We start from the raw sequence: 19614 nt of genomic DNA on the forward strand, positions 1-19614 counted from the left end.
GTTTGTCGCATACGTAGATAGGGCCGTCGTACACTTATTATGTTCGATGTCTGATTTATGTTCTTTTAATCTTGTGGCCAATGAACGCTTGGTGGATCCGATATACACTAAAGGTCTATCCCATCTGTTATCTTTTAATGGAATACTGTATATCCCTGGCAGCCTATTTGGGTCTGAATTGTCCTTCCCGTTCCTTAATAAACTGTAAATGGTTGGGTTTCTTTTGTATGCAATATTAATTCCTTTTATTTTTGCAATTTTTTTGTACATTGCCTTTAGATGCGGGTTATACGTTATTGGTACCCTCTGTACGATATCCTTCAATAAAAATTGAACCATGTTTTTGTGCGCTCAGGGACTTCCTTCTCTCTAGCATAGAGGACACCACATTGCACCAAGATATACTCAAGTTAGCGCATCTGGCTTGTTACAATTCAGTATTCCAATTTAAGAACATCATATACGAGCAAGGAAGAGGAGTGCCAATGGGAAGTCCATTATCTGGAGATTTATGCGAAATGGTAATCAGGATATTAGAAAGCAAAGTCCTTCCCTCCTTTTTCCCAAGTATCAGCCTGTACAGAAGATATAGCGACGATATAATTATCCTTTGGAAAGATGAGCCAGATATAGATCATTTTATGGAATCAATGAACAACAACCCATACGGCCTCGTAGTGGAACTGGAACAACATAGTAAGGATAAAGTACACTTCTTGGATGCCAAATAGGCTTCCAAGGATATACAGTATTCCATTAAAAGATAACAGATGGGATAGGCCTCTAGTGTATATCGGATCCACCAAGCGTTCATTGGCCACAAGATTAAAAGAACATAAATCAGACATCGAACATAATAAATGTACGACGGCCCTATCTACGTATGCGACAAACCTGGACATCACACCTTTCTTCGATGAAGCGCATGTTATTCGCACCACCCAACACACGGAACAACTAAGAACTTTGGAGGCACTGGAAATCTTTAAAGCCGATCGTAAATCCGCATGCATTAATTTCAAAGAAGAAATAAATCTCTCTGCAGCATGGCAATTTTTAATTGACGATAAATCATAATATAGTTTATAAGACAAGTTTTATGACGTAATGCACACAATGATTCCCCATTGGTAGAAAATTACATTTGAAATAACAAGTGGATTCCTTCCGTTTTCGGAATTTTTTCGAAAAATAGCACGTTACGTTTTTTCAAAAACATTCGAATTAAAGAATCCGGTTATAACGAAAGATATAAAGAAGTAAGCCTGAAGAAGATCCCAGGAGGGGAATCGAAAACGTTCGCCGATTTTAAAGAATTTCGCACCGGTTAATGGTTAATTGTAGGTAGTTGTTGGTTTGGAGTATATACAACCCGGTGTGGTAAGAAAGCACATTAAGAAAATGATTTCTTTGGTATTACAAAAAATGTCAGTTTTTTTTTAAATTTATTCATTTAACAGGTTTATTTTCAGTATTGTGTTACCATCAGTTTTTTTAATAAAACTTCTGTTTTCACTTTTATCACAAAGTAAATTATAACAATTGCATCCAGATGGCTGACTCTAACAGGCCTCTTCGTAGTTGAAAATGGGCTCTCAGTATCCACACTGTATCAGTTGGAATCATTTTTTTTAATATTAAGCATACATAATTTTGTGTTTTTAATACAAAAACACAAAATTATATATAATTAATATTACAAAATTAAAAATATGTATTCAGATTTCATCTTAATAAAATTCAAGTTTATTTTTGTCTGTTGATGGTGCTGCAAACAATTTTATGGAGTAGACTGTCTGATCCAATTTAGCTTATGAGAACAACCTACAAAAAGTTAAACAGATTTTTAGGAATATTTATGTATTCAAAATATTATTTATTATAATTATTTTCTTTTTGTAGGACATATATTAACATTATTCACTTGGGGTGGATCAATGTTTGTAAGTGGTTCTCAAGACAGAACAATTAGATTTTGGGATCTGCGTACTCAGGGATGTGTAAATTTAATTGCAACTCCTTCAAGTTGTGGCTCTGGACCAGGTATTTTAGAATACTGTTATTGTTCTGATTATATCAGTGTATTGTAATTTAATTCTACATAAACTGAAATTAATTAATTTAAATTTAGAAATTTAATGTAATTAATAAATGCCAGCGGTTCTCAACTTAGTAATTAATTTTTTTGGATTTAGTTTTTGAAGGAATAATTATCCATTTATAATCTTTAAATTGACAATCTTATAATTAAAGATTATAAATTTTTATAATTAAGATTATTTTAACATTTTATGATTAAGATCATTAAAACTGTTGTGATACTTTTATTTTAAAGAATATGTTAGATAATTATATTCTTTAATGTTTGAACATATTACATAAGTACACATTAAAAAAATAATCTAATAAAAATGTGAAATTAGAAGAACCATTGTTTGAAATAATTCAAATAATTTGGCTTTATTATTAATTTAGAAAAGTTTTACTATTTAATATCATTTTCAAGAACGCTTACCATATCTATAAATTTGTTTTGTGACAGAACAGCAGAAGAGTTTTTTATTCAATAAATATTTAAAATAAAAGTGTTGAAAAATCGTTTGCAATATTTTTTTAAATTAAAATCAGTTAAATATCTTATCAAACATGTGGAAGAATACTTCATGTATAATAGAATTAAAACTTTAGCACATTTTAATTCAAACATGTTGCATATATAAATAAATAAAGTAAATAAGAACACAGTAATAACTGATTACTTATCAGAGTAAAAACACAAATAAATTTGTATAGACAGGCAGTGTGTACACTTATTTATGTGTCTTTAATTTTACACTGATGATGTATTACATATATATTGGCAAAGTTATTAAACTGCGGTAGCATCAAAAATACTGATAAATTTATTGAAAATTTTAAAAAACTTACTATAAATAAAGACAATATGCTGTGACGACTGAATAACTGAACTTGTTGAATTTGTTTTAGGTAAAAATTACTTTAGATGTAACAGTAATTTTTAGACAATTAGAAGGCATCTTTATGGGTTCTTGCATTGGTTCAAAACATTAACTATGCATGATAAAAATCAACAATATCATTAAAACCTTCAGTGTCATATTTTGCAATATGTTGACAACTGCTATGTTATTTATAACAATGACTTGACTTATCCTCAAATAATACTTGACTGCATCAGTAATATCCAAAAAAATGTATACATTTTTCACATTGAAAAAGAAAATGACAGTATTTTAAACTTTTTAGACATTACAGTCCAAAGATTTCATAATTTCATAAATTTTAGAAAATATATAAAACTTCATAGCATTGATAAATTCATGAATTTCTACTCTAGTGCCTCTATGTGTATTAAAAAGAATATATTTAATACATATTTTTAATGTATGTAATATATGTATATTTAAAAAAATTAAATTATGTACAAGCCAATATACAATAGTATACCAAAAGAAAGAAATTGAACATATAAACTGCACTTTTCAATTAAATATCTACCCTAATAGAATAATCAATAAATGGCTTAATAATAACACTGTAAAATGAACGATACCACAAACACAATTAATTTTAAAAAACAATTATATTCCTATCATTATTGAAGAAAAAAAAACAAAATATTATTGAAACCATATAATATTGTTTTACTCCTACATTAATTTAAACAATAACATTAATAGCCTTTTGAAAACCAAAGATTTGATCAAACAAAAAACAGACATAATGTTAAATAATAATTTAGTTTATATTTTTGCTTGTAGTTGCCAATCAGAATATTGTTACATAGGTGAGACTGGTAGAACATTAAAAACTAGAATTAGAAAGCATTTATGCATAGTCAAGTATAAAAACATTGATGACCAAATGTATAGTGACCGAAAACATTTGAAGTAATAAACTTCGGCTGCAAGATAAGGTGTCTTAGTAAGTCTTTTAGTCAAGTATAATTATTCCGTCTCAGTAGTCATCTTACACTAGACACTGCAATTAAGCAGGTTGTGAGATCTCACTTAACATTGTCCAATTTCTTAAAAAGCAAAAAATATCAAAAGAAAACTTTTCAGACATTTAGAAATTATTAAAATTACTGAAATGAGAATGAATTTAAATACAGGCATTGTCATTAGTGAGATCTAGCAACCATTATTATAAAAATAAGAATAATACAAAATTTTAAGATTCACTTCTTTCTTCCCTCTTCCATTCTCCCCCTGGTTTTAATAATACACTGTACTGTGTGATTATCAGTATAGTTGATGGATGTTCAGTAAAGTCCTTTACACCTTTTTATATATTTTTTTATATTTAGTGACATTTGAAATTGTTTTAGTATTTCATTGATAAGTTTTTTTCCAGTTTTATTAGTAATTTTTTAGCTTTTACAAATGTACCCTTTCACTACATTTTATTAGTATTTGGGCTGCAGTTTGAAAAAATTGTACTTATAAATTCCCACTGTTGTCTGTCCATCTGTCTGTTTTTCTTTAATCTCAAGAACAGAGTTACATAGATGTAAGCCGAGACCATATATGGAAAGCTTAGGGGCAGGAGGACCCAATTAACTATATATGAACTTCTGATGCAAGCCAAAAGTTACGTTATTTCAATTAAGAAATTTTCACTTGAAAGGAGTTAGATAGCTTACTAGCATGACTATTTTAACAGAAAAGTATAATATACAGGGACAAGACACTATTAATTTGAGGTAGAGAGCATATATTTTAAATTAAATAAATTTAAAATATGATTAAAAATTGCAGTCTGGCATTGTGATGATGTCACAATAAATATTTTTTCATTTGTAGTTATTTTTTATTTTTTAAATTTATTTTACTAGTTTTTAACCCTTTCCAATTTTACTGAATATTTTTATGTATGTATGTAATGTATTAAATAGATGTAATTCGTGATATAATTTCATCAAATACATATAAAATAAGGACTGCTGAGGGATAAATAGCTTGACATGCATTCCTTTTTTTGGCTAATAAAGTCTATATAATCAATCACCTGGTTGTTCCTGTATGATAAGTTCTCTACAACAATTTTATGCTCACTTTAAACAATCTAAAAAAGAGAATCAAATACCAATTTATTAACTATATACACATTAATGTGCTAACATATAATATTACTATGAGAACATCTTTGTCATCAGAAATTTTTTGTTCAGTATCAGAATTTTTTGCACAATCCTTCACTGTACCATTTTTGTTGACATCACTTTCACTTTAAGTTTCAATAATCAAATTTTTATCATTGACTTAAGTAACATTAAGGAAATGTTGAGAAAAATGGACAGTTTTACATAATAAAACAGAACTGAAAAGTGATGCTGGGTAATCAGTGTTGTCAGTTTCTTAGGAATAGCTATTCAAAGTTACCAGATTTTATTTCAAAACAAAATTATTCTAAAAGGGAAGATTCTGGAAGATTTTAACATTTTAATTTGTAATATATACTAGTTTATTTACAAAAAATTGAAGCAGATTTTACATGTTTTTAAATTACACAAAGTGTAACCAAAAGTTGACTGAAGAGGGGCAAAGCCCGAAATGAGTACAAAAGAATGACTCAACTAATAAAGGAATTTGATGGAAAACTTGCCACGTGTCTTTGGAATAAAACACAATACTAGTGTTTACTACGCCAAAATTATTCTAAATGTATCTGTGAGATCAGCTGAGATCACCAAAAGATTTAAAACTGCTAAACCATGAAACAAGACATAGGATAATCATGATAACTGGTATTACATGTGAAACAATGGGCTCTCTTACACTACATAAGTGTTATTCCTGGCACCAAAGAAATTTTAGTAGTCTGTATCTTGTAAGGAAGGCTGCAGCAACCCCCCCATTTACAAGAGCAAAATTGCTTGTATTGTTCTATATCATCCATTTCATTTTGTTGTTCTAATTTCATAATACCCTGTATATACAGCCATATCCTGTTATCTGAATCTAATGCATCCTTGAAAACAATTCAAATGTGGTATGTTTTTTCTGATATTTTTATGGGAAAAATATTAGAAAAACTTAAAAAATAATAAAATGAAAACCATACACACTTTTTCAGCAAAAGGGATTTATGGAACAAATGTTTTTGGTTTATTTTATAAACCTGCCTCAGGTATATAAAATATTAGAAAAACTAACTTATTATTGTTAACTGCAAAATTTTTAGTTATCCATTAATCCATGATTTTCAGCATGGTAAGAAATATTAAACTCTAATTACCTTACTCAGAGTTCAAGCTACATAGTGCCAAAATCGTCCACTTCGCACTTCTGACCACTTGGCAATATTTTTATTAAAGTGGCAATAAAAATTCTAGTCTTCTTATTTTGACATTTGGCATGAAATTGAATCACACATCACACTTTGAAAAAAATGGCAAAATGTCAAATTTCTGTACAATGGGAGTCATGTGGCAAGTTTGAGCAGAAAAGTATGAAGTGACATCAAGAACCAAAGACAGTTTTATGCAATGCCACCCAGCATTTCCAGAGTGGGATTTTTTATTGACTAACAGAAATTTGGGAAATTTTTGGGATGACTTTTTTCACTTTGATCTGTTTTTAGTAGACTAAAACAAAAATTTTGACATCATAGAACCTGTGAAATACTGTTTAAACATTGTGATCAAATGTGTTATTCAGAATTATTCATGAAAAAATTATTCAAAAATGATTCCTTTTGTTGACATGGAGAGGGCCAAACATTCAGGTCTCCAATTTGAATGAATTATGGTGAACATTAAACACAAAAAGCTCCTTTTCCAAATAATAGGACCCACTTCTCAAGCATTTACAAAAATTGGGTCACTAAAAATCGAGCATTTACCTTATAAGTCTGAAAGTTTCATGTCTCTGAGCAGCAATATATAAGATGCTAGGTACTGCAACTAGATGATAGTTTAAACCATTGGAATTTTAGTTTAGTTTTGTTTTTTATGTGTAACATTATTATTTTATTATTTTACCACAGCATTGGGATTATTATTACTATTATTATTCCTGAAGTTTAAAGTGTATAAAACGAAATTAAAAATTATGACGTCATTTTCTGTTTAGTGAAAACTAGCCTCTATAGATTTAATTCTTTTACAATGTTAAATAAAAATAAATATATCTTCACAAGTGAATAAGCTTAGGATGTTACTTCACATGGATGAAAAGGACAATCTAATATGAAAATAGGGTAGCATAGTCCCAGCATTTCATTTTTTGAATTGTTAATATTATAGACAGTTTCCTCATGTGCTCATGTTTGTTACACTTCAAATGTCACAATACCACCATATCTAAAAATAAATATGAAGAAAATTTTAGAAATACAGTAATAATAACAATGAGCAGTTATTTATTGTAGCATTATCACAATGCTGGGCAACAATTTTTAATCATATTTTTTGTTTATTTAATTTCAAATATATGTTTTGAACCTCAAATTACTAGTGTCTTGCCCCTGTACAATAAATTTATCCTGTTAGCAAGAGAGTTGTGCCAGTCATCTATCTAACTCAAGGAAACATTTTTGAATTGAAATACCATGACTTTTGGTTTGCATTGGAAGTTCTTATATAGTTAATCAGGACCTGCTTGCCGGATCCGTCTTATCTTTCATGTCACTAAGTTAGTTCTTGAGATTGGGGAAGGACAGACAGACAACAATAGGAATTTATAAGTAAGGCTCTGGACAGGTTTGAACCCTTACTGAAATTTGCATTGAAATAATTTTTTAAAGAAAAAAAAATAGAAGCTAAAAATATTTTTTTCGTATGAAAACATGATGCAGACATATAAACAATAGAATAATGTAAGTCCTAAGATCAACCATCTCGAGTTGGGGATCAAGTTAAACATCAATTTTGACCTCTTCTGCAATCTAACCTGATATCTTGTTACACTTAGTAACGAGTGATCAACAACCTCTTAGAAAGTGAGAACGAGGAAAAGTGACCAATCGGAATGGGCAATCGAGGATAGAAATTAATAAAAACCCAAGAATTCAAGGACATGATGACTTCTTCTTTCGAAAGTTCCAAGTGTCAGATTAATTAATTGTTTTGTGTGTATTGTACCTATCTTCCTCTTTGTTTCCTGTCCTCAGATCAACATCTTCCCATCACTGGAAGTCGACTGCATCGTCCTGGAGTCGTTGAGGAAACTGTCATTCTCAAACCAGAGAAACTCCTCCATTTGGGGCCATTTTGGAAAGGAGAGGAAGATCCAGAGGCCGCTGCTGACTTGGAACTTCCAAGATGACGGAAATCTTGTATGCACCTTTTGTGTCAAATAAATGGTTTCTTGTAACCATAGAGTCTATCTCGGTACCAATTGTACCCACATGTGATCCTCTTGACCCCTCATCAGTCCTGACCATCACATCTCCATCGGAGACCTTACAATTGCAACCCAATAATAATGCAGTAAAATAATAATTATAACAATGTTATACATAAAACCTAAACTAAAGTTTCAAAGACCTACATTGTCTAACTCCAGTGTGTAGCGTCTTAGTCACTCAACTATCATCACTCTTACTTGTTAGATGCAAAACTTCCAAAGACTTATAAGCTAAACACTAAATTTTCAGATGTCCATTTTTTGGAATCACTTGAAAAGTGGGTCCTTTTATTTGGATGAGGAGCCATTTGTGTTTAAGACTACATGATCATTCAAATCAGAGATTTGAACATATGGTCCTAAGGTCATATGGTCATATGGAATTAGTTTGTGTTTACATATTTCTTAAATAGCAGGGCTTGAATATTTTTAATTATACTTAAATAATTGTGCCAGTGATTATGAAAGTAGTCTAAGTCATTTTCATTTGGAGATATACTGTATTTTCTCATGTATAAGACGAGGTTTTTATTCATTTTTCACTGCTTCAAAAACCTGTATCATCCCATACATGCAAGTGAAGGATTCTTTGCATTTTTGCAATAATATTTGTGAACAGTGTATTCACACTTTTTACCGGATGCTTGCTTTCTGGTGTTTAATAGCAAAACTATTTTATCTGGGTTGTTTGAATTGTTTTTGTTTATTATCAGGAGTAAATAGCAATAGGAAAAGCAAAGCTTTTGAATTGAATTCCAGATTGAAATTCCAAAATCACATGGGAGCCTGATGTAAGTTTTAATCCATTTCCATGTGAAAACAGATGATTATTCGGAAATCAGAATTCAGAGAAACTTGTAAGTGTAATCAACAGAGAGTGGATTCAACTGTTAAGAATTGGCAAAAAAGGTTTGTGATTGTCCAGCTTTACATGAACAAATTATGTTGTCGATTTTACAAGATTTTCCTTAAAGTTTAAAATGCCAGTAATTTTTGCAGGACAATGTGTGCATTTAAGTGCATTTGATAATATTTTATTTGTGATTAAATGAAATAAAATTAGAATTGCATTAATAAATCTAATTTTCTTTATTTTGATCTTTAAAATCACACCTTGTCCTATATGTGAGATTGTCTTATACACGAGTACATACAGTATTTTTTAAAGTTTTACAAATTTGAATGCTAAAATACATCTTTTGATCTTAAAAAAGAAAACACAAATATATTTACTCTTATGAAATAGTTTTTTTAAATATGATTGTAAAATTTTATAACACTTTTATAATCACCAGCATAATTATTAATATTCAAAAACCTAAAAATGCCTAAAGATATTCAAAGCAACCAACAGAGAAGAATGCCTTAATTTTAAAGGTTTTCTAACTATTGGCAACATAGCAAATGTTTATCAACAACCCACAGAAGACACACAACCAAATGAGACATAAATAAATAACTTATGTTACTTTGTTCCATTTTTTTTATTAGTTTTTTAATTTTTATTATATTTTGTAATATATTAAAAATTTTATTTATATAACTTGCTAAATTTTTTAAAACATCTCTTAATGTAAAATTTAAATTAGGGAATGCCTACACATTCTAACATTTAAATGTTGAATTCAGCAGGTTTAAGATTTATGACCCAAAGCAAGCCTTAAATGAGGTTGAAAACATTAGGCAATTTTTATTAAATGTTTGCTGGAATTTATTATGGTTGTCTTTGTGTCTGCTAGAGATATAATTTTAGTTTTTGAGTAATTTTTAGAAATTCAAAAATATTTATTGTGTTTTTACTCATGAATAAGTATTAATATCATCTAAAAGTTTTTTATTATTTTTTTAATATTAAATATTTTTATTGAAAGAGGGAGTATCACTGATGCTCATATTTACAATCAAAGATCAAGAGTTTAGAAGTTAACCAATAAGCATTTGTGTACTAAGAGTAAAGTGAATGGTAATTTGTTAACTTACGAGTCTTGATTCATAGATGTGAATACAGCCATAAGGTTGGACAAATTTCTGATATACTTTTTAAATTTAAGAATTTCCTTGTCAGGACTATCCCACTTTGTTTTGAAGTTATTTAAAACTGCAGAAACCAGCTACAATGTTAGATATGTATTTAACTGTGCAAATGTATGCAGAGAAAATTGTATGCAAATGTGCAATTATCACTCTGAGTTCAATATTTGTTGAGTTGATCTAGTTTGTTCCAAAATATTTTAGTCTCACTTCAATAAAAACAAAAAAAAGTTAAAAATTCAGTGCTCCAAAATCTAGAATTGGACACTGCTAATAGCTAATAGTGTTTTTCAACCTTTTTCTAATATTGTCACCCAACTTCGGGGTGCTGCAAGAAAAAAAAATCACTACTTTTTTTTTTATCAAAGTACATTTATTGTGTTTTTCATATTTTTATTAATACATATAAGAGGTGTTATGGTGCTGCTTGGCACTGTATTTTGTAGTACTCCTGAAGTGTCATAGCAGTGTAGTGTGCCACCAGTACCCCTGTTAAAAATCTGATTATCTAGTACAGTGGGTGATTGGTTAATGAACAATTTGAACTGTGAACAAATTGGATAACAAACACTTTCACAAAAGATTTTTATGTTCAGATAACAAACACATGTTCGGATAATGAACACCTCACAGAACAAACCCAAGAAGAAGCGATGTAAAACAATGAATACCAATTGGTCTTCCCTTGTCTCCAGGTGACAATTCAAAACCTTTTGGAGCTCGGGAGACGTCGATATTGATGCTTAATCCAATACTGATTGGATAGTATTCTCCAAACTTTGAAACACTCCCTGTAATTCCAGCATTTTGTTTACCTTTCTGACAAGGAATTTTTGTTATAGTCTTTGCGAGACTGTTGGGTGGGCACTCTTTAATTTTTGTGTCGGTTTTTATTTTTGAAAGATACAAGTTTAACTGGCCCATCAGATATTTGTTAACGTTTTAACACTAAATTTTGAATTCCATCTGGGCCTCACATTTACATAATTTTTTGTGCATTAGTTGTTTTTTGTTCTCTGAATTTTTGTAAGTGCTTTTCTGGACTTTTTATTTCAAAAAGAAACTGATAATATTACGGAGCCTAAAGAGAATGGAGTTTTAAGAACTATGCTCACCACAGAAACCAAGCAAGAGATAATAGCCAAGGTAGAGATTGGGCAGATGTAGCAGTATGGCTTGAACAGGTCTACAATAGGCACAATCTTAGCCAAGAAAGATATAAATCAAGAAGACTCAAGCAGCTAAAGGAGTAAGGAAAATCACATTTGAGAAATGAAGAACATTGAAGAGATCATAATGGAACCTGAAACTGATCTGACAACAGAACAACTTTGTGAACTCTTAAATGAAGAACACCAAGAAACTCAACGAGATGTGTTTTCTTCTGAAAAAGAGGAAGACGAAAGAGGACCAATGCAGACATCTACTATTAAAGATCTTTGAAGAAGTGGGAGGATGACAGAATAACGGCCATTCAAATGGCATCCAAACCAGATTCAGATTAATAGACTTGGGGATCTCTACGATGACAATGCTATTAATTAGTTCTGAAAAATCCAGAAGTAAGAAAAGCAACTGACATTGGACAGATTCTTTAATCCCATAAACCAGGGCTGTGGAGTCGGAGTCGTGGAGTTTTGGTGTTTTAGCTGGAGTTGGAGTCGGAGTCGTCAAAAAATCCGCCGACTCCGACTCCTTTTTAATTACCAACTTGTTATGTATATAAAACAGAAAAGTATTGGAATCGTGTCAAATTTGACCCTCAATGTTTTTTTTTTTTTTTCTACACTCTTGGAGACTTCCCGAACCCCTCAAAAAAGTCAATAAAAGGGGAAAAATTGTGTGTGTGTGTGTTGGCATCTAATTTGTTTAATTTCTTTATTTTCTGTTCTGAGATATTAAACAATATCTCAGAATGGGTAAAGTTTAAGAAACAAAATGTGGCACTGTAGTTTGTGTATAAAGGGGCATTAATGCTATTAAATTTTGATTCTTTAAAGGTCAACAGGGTGAAGACATAAAAGGGGTCATGTGTCATACGTCTTAATGAATATTTTACTCGTTATTAGCGTTCAAAATTTAAAAAAATAAAATAAATCTCGTCTCTACCCTCAAAGTAAGCTTTTTTTTGTCATTTTATAATAGTACAGTAAAACCGTTAAGATGTTCTAGCCTAAGATGTTAGAATGTATATGGGAACACGATTTAGTTCAACCACTTTAACACTTAATAACTAACTCCTGTGTTAAACCATCTATGGTCAGAGTGGTCAGAATCAAAGTCTGATTCTGACCACTCTGACCACAGAAATTATTAGGCTTCAAACAGGGTGAACAAAATCATGCCCCCCCACAGTCTAACATCCACACATATAGAAAAAACCTCGAATCTTTTGCTTAATTAACTCGAAATTTCAAGGTGTTCTGAGTCCAAAAATGTAAAAATTTGGCAGGGGTCATACACTTTGTTACAATATATATCCTTTGTTATATATAACAGCTGGAAAAGTAAAAATTATCGAATACATATTTATATATTACTTAGAGGAGTCTTTTAGCTTTGAAATAAAAAGTTTCTACGTTCTATCTTTATTAGAACTCTATTTATTGAATCTTTTATTCTGAGGTCACGTGATGACATCAGAATTTAAGGGTCTCTTTCAGTAACAAGTCTGCCCCTAGTCGGAGTCGGATGGTAAGGAAAAATCGGAGTTGGAGTTGGAGTCGGCAGATTTTTATGCGACTCCACAGCCCTGCCATAAACAAAAAAATATGACTGATAAAAATGCAAGACTGTGTATATATGTATTTTTATTATTATACTAGCAGACCACTGCCATGCATTGTTGTGGCTCAAAATGTATCTATTATAAATGTATAACACTTCCTCTGTGGGGGATTTCTCGAAAAATCCCTTCTTAATGTACATTCTCTTGATATACCCTATTAAAATGCAATCAAAAATGCAAAAAACCGCATCTAAAATAGTATAATAGAAGTTAAATTCTTCTTGGTAAGCATTAATCCTGTCTCTCTCCCCTGCGGGGGAAATATCGAAAAATCCCTTTTTAGTGTATATTCTGTTGACGTACCCTATTAAAACGCAATCAAAAACACAAAAACTGCATCTAATATAGTATAAATGGAAGAAGAGTTCTTTACAGTAAGCCTTAATCCTGTCCATCTCCCCCCAGTGGAGGGAATTTCGACACATATATTATCAATATATAAAAACACCTGCATATTCGAATGTAGCGTTGTCAAAATTTCAAAGGAATTGGTAGGAACAAACGAACATTACATTTTTATTTATATAGATAGATAGAAGATTATCTACTTTAGTTCATTCTCACAGAAAAGCAAACTTAGGTCGTTGTACTCGTAGCGCCATCTGTTGGACATAAAAGCCTTAACCCTAGATGATAGCTTTTAATTTATATGAATGTTTAACAGAATAATATACAGCCTGTGTCCACCCTGAGGTTCCATTCTAAATATTGGTGAAAGAATTTTTGAAATCGGATGAGTAGTTTCGGAGATTACCACTACTCCAAACTTACAAACATTACCTCTTTACAATATTAGTTATAAAGAGTTATAATATTAGTTATAATTGTAGTAAGAAAGTATATATTTTTTTTATTTTTTGGGGTCTCCAGAACAAATTAATCAAATTCCATAAAAATCTATGGTAAATCAATAATTGGTTAACGGGCAATTCAGGTAGCAAACACGGTCTTGGAATGGATTATGTTTGTTAACTGATCACCCACTGTATTAGAAATATCAATCACCAAAATTACCAAATTGCCAGCTAGTGCTAATTTTTCATATTTTAGATACCCAATTACTTAAGAATGTCAGAAAAATCTCTTGTTTCTTGTCAATTAATCTGAACTGTTAACTAACTTAATCTCGATTAAAAAATAGTAATATTATATTAAAGATAGATATAAAGATAGTTATATTTTTAATTTTTAAATGTTTTTGATTGTTTTTATCAAATCTTCTTCAAGATATAATGCCAATTTTCATTTAAAATGAGAGAATGCCAGATTTAAATAATATACTAATAAAAAAAAAATACACAAACGACTAAATTTTCATTAGTGTATTATTTACAAGTCCGACATTCTCTCGTTTCAAATTTTTTGTTCTAGAACCATAATATTTTAATTATATTCATCAGATATTTATATTTATGTTCCATTCATTTTGAACAAAAACTGATATTCAACTGCCATTTTATCCTGAAGAAAGTTGATTAAAAAAAAAACAGGGCTGTGGGGTCGCGTAAAAATCTACCGACTTTGACTCCGACTTTTCCTTACCACCCGACTCTGGCTAAAACACCAAAACTCCACGACTCTGACTCCGACTCCATAGCCCTGCCAGGGCTGTAGAGTCGCGTAAAAATCTACCAACTCCAACTCTGACTTTTCCTTACCATCCGACTCTGACTCTGACTCCGACTCCAACTCCACAGCCCTGAAAAAAAAACAACTGAAACATTCAAAAATTAAAAATATCATTGCATTTTAAGGTTTCTGTCATGGTGTGGATATAAAAATAGATATTCTCAAAAATTACTATAAAGGTTCTTAAGTAAGTATAGCAACAACTAACAAATTCAAACCATCATTCAAATATATAGACTGATATATTGGATTTATACAAACTCAGACATTAGTATGTTTCTTAAATATTTAAGTTTGAACCTGATGAAGAGCTATAAAGTTACTAAACAAACATTTTCTAGCTAAAGTTTAGTGCAGGATACCTATATATGATTCTTTATTTATTTTTTGATATATTGGATTTACTCAGATGAGATTGCAGTGAGTTTTAAAATACTATAATCTCGTTTGAGTAGTGTTATAGTTTTATTCCACTCTTCAGATACAGAAGATGAAATCAATTAAAAGCTTAGAAAAAGCAATGACTTTCTATCCAGTAATTCAATTTATTTATCGCTTGTATGATATCGTGAGTTTGTCAGTTTTTGTTATGCTTATTTAAAAGACTTAATATTATTTTTTTTCTTGTATAAAATTAATTTCTGTATTTTTANAGACCACTGCCATGCATTGTTGTGGCTCAAAATGTATCTATTATAAATGTATAACACTTCCTCTGTGGGGGATTTCTCGAAAAATCCCTTCTTAATGTACATTCTCTTGATATACCCTATTAAAATGCAATCAAAAATGCAAAAAACCGCATCTAAAATAGTATAATAGAAGTTAAATTCTTCTTGGTAAGCATTAATCCTGTCTCTCTCCCCTGCGGGGGAAATATCGAAAAATCCCTTTTTAGTGTATATTCTGTTGACGTACCCTATTAAAACGCAATCAAAAACACAAAAACTGCATCTAATATAGTATAAATGGAAGAAGAGTTCTTTACAGTAAGCCTTAATCCTGTCCATCTCCCCCCAGTGGAGGGAATTTCGACACATATATTATCAATATATAAAAACACCTGCATATTCGAATGTAGCGTTGTCAAAATTTCAAAGGAATTGGTAGGAACAAACGAACATTACATTTTTATTTATATAGATAGATAGAAGATTATCTACTTTAGTTCATTCTCACAGAAAAGCAAACTTAGGTCGTTGTACTCGTAGCGCCATCTGTTGGACATAAAAGCCTTAACCCTAGATGATAGCTTTTAATTTATATGAATGTTTAACAGAATAATATACAGCCTGTGTCCACCCTGAGGTTCCATTCTAAATATTGGTGAAAGAATTTTTGAAATCGGATGAGTAGTTTCGGAGATTACCACTACTCCAAACTTACAAACATTACCTCTTTACAATATTAGTTATAAAGAGTTATAATATTAGTTATAATTGTAGTAAGAAAGTATATATTTTTTTTATTTTTTGGGGTCTCCAGAACAAATTAATCAAATTCCATAAAAATCTATGGTAAATCAATAATTGGTTAACGGGCAATTCAGGTAGCAAACACGGTCTTGGAATGGATTATGTTTGTTAACTGATCACCCACTGTATTAGAAATATCAATCACCAAAATTACCAAATTGCCAGCTAGTGCTAATTTTTCATATTTTAGATACCCAATTACTTAAGAATGTCAGAAAAATCTCTTGTTTCTTGTCAATTAATCTGAACTGTTAACTAACTTAATCTCGATTAAAAAATAGTAATATTATATTAAAGATAGATATAAAGATAGTTATATTTTTAATTTTTAAATGTTTTTGATTGTTTTTATCAAATCTTCTTCAAGATATAATGCCAATTTTCATTTAAAATGAGAGAATGCCAGATTTAAATAATATACTAATAAAAAAAAAATACACAAACGACTAAATTTTCATTAGTGTATTATTTACAAGTCCGACATTCTCTCGTTTCAAATTTTTTGTTCTAGAACCATAATATTTTAATTATATTCATCAGATATTTATATTTATGTTCCATTCATTTTGAACAAAAACTGATATTCAACTGCCATTTTATCCTGAAGAAAGTTGATTAAAAAAAAAACAGGGCTGTGGGGTCGCGTAAAAATCTACCGACTTTGACTCCGACTTTTCCTTACCACCCGACTCTGGCTAAAACACCAAAACTCCACGACTCTGACTCCGACTCCATAGCCCTGCCAGGGCTGTAGAGTCGCGTAAAAATCTACCAACTCCAACTCTGACTTTTCCTTACCATCCGACTCTGACTCTGACTCCGACTCCAACTCCACAGCCCTGAAAAAAAAACAACTGAAACATTCAAAAATTAAAAATATCATTGCATTTTAAGGTTTCTGTCATGGTGTGGATATAAAAATAGATATTCTCAAAAATTACTATAAAGGTTCTTAAGTAAGTATAGCAACAACTAACAAATTCAAACCATCATTCAAATATATAGACTGATATATTGGATTTATACAAACTCAGACATTAGTATGTTTCTTAAATATTTAAGTTTGAACCTGATGAAGAGCTATAAAGTTACTAAACAAACATTTTCTAGCTAAAGTTTAGTGCAGGATACCTATATATGATTCTTTATTTATTTTTTGATATATTGGATTTACTCAGATGAGATTGCAGTGAGTTTTAAAATACTATAATCTCGTTTGAGTAGTGTTATAGTTTTATTCCACTCTTCAGATACAGAAGATGAAATCAATTAAAAGCTTAGAAAAAGCAATGACTTTCTATCCAGTAATTCAATTTATTTATCGCTTGTATGATATCGTGAGTTTGTCAGTTTTTGTTATGCTTATTTAAAAGACTTAATATTATTTTTTTTCTTGTATAAAATTAATTTCTGTATTTTTAATCAATTATTTTAAATAGCCCAAGCTAAACAATAAATCCATAAACCGACTTTTAATTAAAACCAAATGATCTATCGTATTACTGGACTATAATAAGACTATTATTATAATTAAATATAAAGTAGACTAGAGTTAGGTGGTTAGGCTGCCATCTCATGATGATTTTAATAATTACAATAAATTTTAATATTTAATCAAAATTAATTAATTTAATTAGTTTTATTATAGTCTGATAATATAACAGATCATTTAGCCCAAGCGAAAATAATTAAGTCAATATTATTGTTCTGTTTTCTAAATCTGTTTTAATCAGATTAAAACAGATTTAGAAACAAGTGATAACTGTTTGAATCACTTATAACTTGCAGACATCCTGTATATTAAAAGTGCAAGTTTTAACTATTTTGCAAATTAATGTAATTATTATTATGTATTATTAAGCAGTAGAATCTGTTATTGTAATCGCTTCAGAACTTTCAAAGTGCAAAAGTGACTATAGCAAGCAATAGAGTATAATTAGTGGAGATTCTGGTTTCATTGATTCTGATAATAAAAAGACTTGTCAGAACAAAAAAATGTAATACAGTAATACCCCGAACTTACGCGGTAAGTGGGACCGAGCGTTAACCACGTAAGTCGAATTCGCGTAAGTCGGGGTATAATTTCGCAGTTTGTGTAAACTCCAAGTCAGATGTATGTAAGCTAAAACATGTTCTCATTAATCTTATCTCGTCTTTTGATTCGTTCACGGTTACAAGAAATCACCACATAGAGTCTCTCAAGTCTCCGTAGATATAACAAACACAGAAATAAATAACACAAAATAAATTGTAGCTATGTGTTGATTCTGCGCTACACATCCGAACATGTAAGCTGAACAATAGTGTGGGGGGAGTGAGTAATCAAAAGTTGCATGGCACTCAAACAAAAGACGAATCGACGAGATTTGAAAATCGCGTAACTCCGGGTTCACGTAAGTCGGGGTAGCATAAGTCGAGGTATTACTGTATTATGCTGTATTTTATTTATAATTAACTAATTGAAATTCATCCAGTTAATAATTAAAGTAATAAATTGACTACCATTTGCATTGGGTTCTTCCCAAGGATGTCATAATGTAATGGCATAGAATGTTTGCAGACCCAAGCAGCTGGTTTATGACACAATCTTTGGAGTTCAATCTTCAAGTCCATGTATCTTGTAATTTTTTCTTGTTCTTTATTATTAACCCTGCTGTCACCAGGAATTGGTGACAGCAGGGTTAATGATAAAGAACATCCACACCTTTCCTTCTTGACAATAGTTATATCTGTTAACATAAAGATAGATATAACCACACCACAATAGAAACCTTAAAATGCAGTCTGGTGTGTTGTGCACTAGGATTTTATCAGTTTGCAAAAGTCCTATAAAATTTTTACCTGCTCATTTTCAGTGACTTTTGTGATATTATTATTCCATCAGTTGTTTGAAGTGGGTAAACCATAGTTTTTGCAAATGTTCCAGTGAATCATCTTGGCAATGCTGTTGTGCCTTAATTTGTAATCAGTCTGTGCAATTTTTTTGCATGAGCTGAGAATATGGTCTATAGTTTCATTCAATTCATTGCACAGTCTGCATTGAGTGTCTGATGAATTTTCAACTTTAGCTTTGATGGCATTTGTTCTAATTGCTTGTTCTTGTGCAGCAAGAATAAGGCTTTCAGTTTCTTTCTTTAATGTTCCTGTTATCAATTGCTGCCAAGTTTTGGTTTTGTCCACTTTTCTATCTATCTTTTCCAGAAATTAGCCTTGCAGTGTCTTATTTTTCCAACCTTCTGCTATTTCCTTCAATGTTTTTTGGCAATACTCGTGTTTTTTTTTTTTGGTGCTTTGAATCTTCAGCAGGTTACGATTCTTC

The 19614-nt window shown here is 30.6% G+C and overlaps 1 protein-coding gene across 1 annotated transcript in view; it reads left to right on the top strand.

Moving 5' to 3' along the window:
• LOC111615101 (WD repeat-containing protein 47-like) overlaps positions 1-19614 on the top strand; it is a 49075-nt gene that overhangs the window by 21233 nt on the left and 8228 nt on the right. The window contains exon 6 of the mRNA XM_023356496.1: positions 1903-2043. Coding sequence (XP_023212264.1) covers positions 1903-2043 — 141 coding nt within the window. The remainder of the gene's footprint in view (positions 1-1902; positions 2044-19614) is intronic.

Source organism: Centruroides sculpturatus, unplaced genomic scaffold, assembly GCF_000671375.1.
Source record: "Centruroides sculpturatus isolate CEXI.00-Female unplaced genomic scaffold, Cexi_2.0 scaffold1408, whole genome shotgun sequence".
Taxonomy (NCBI): Eukaryota; Metazoa; Arthropoda; class Arachnida; order Scorpiones; family Buthidae; genus Centruroides; species Centruroides sculpturatus.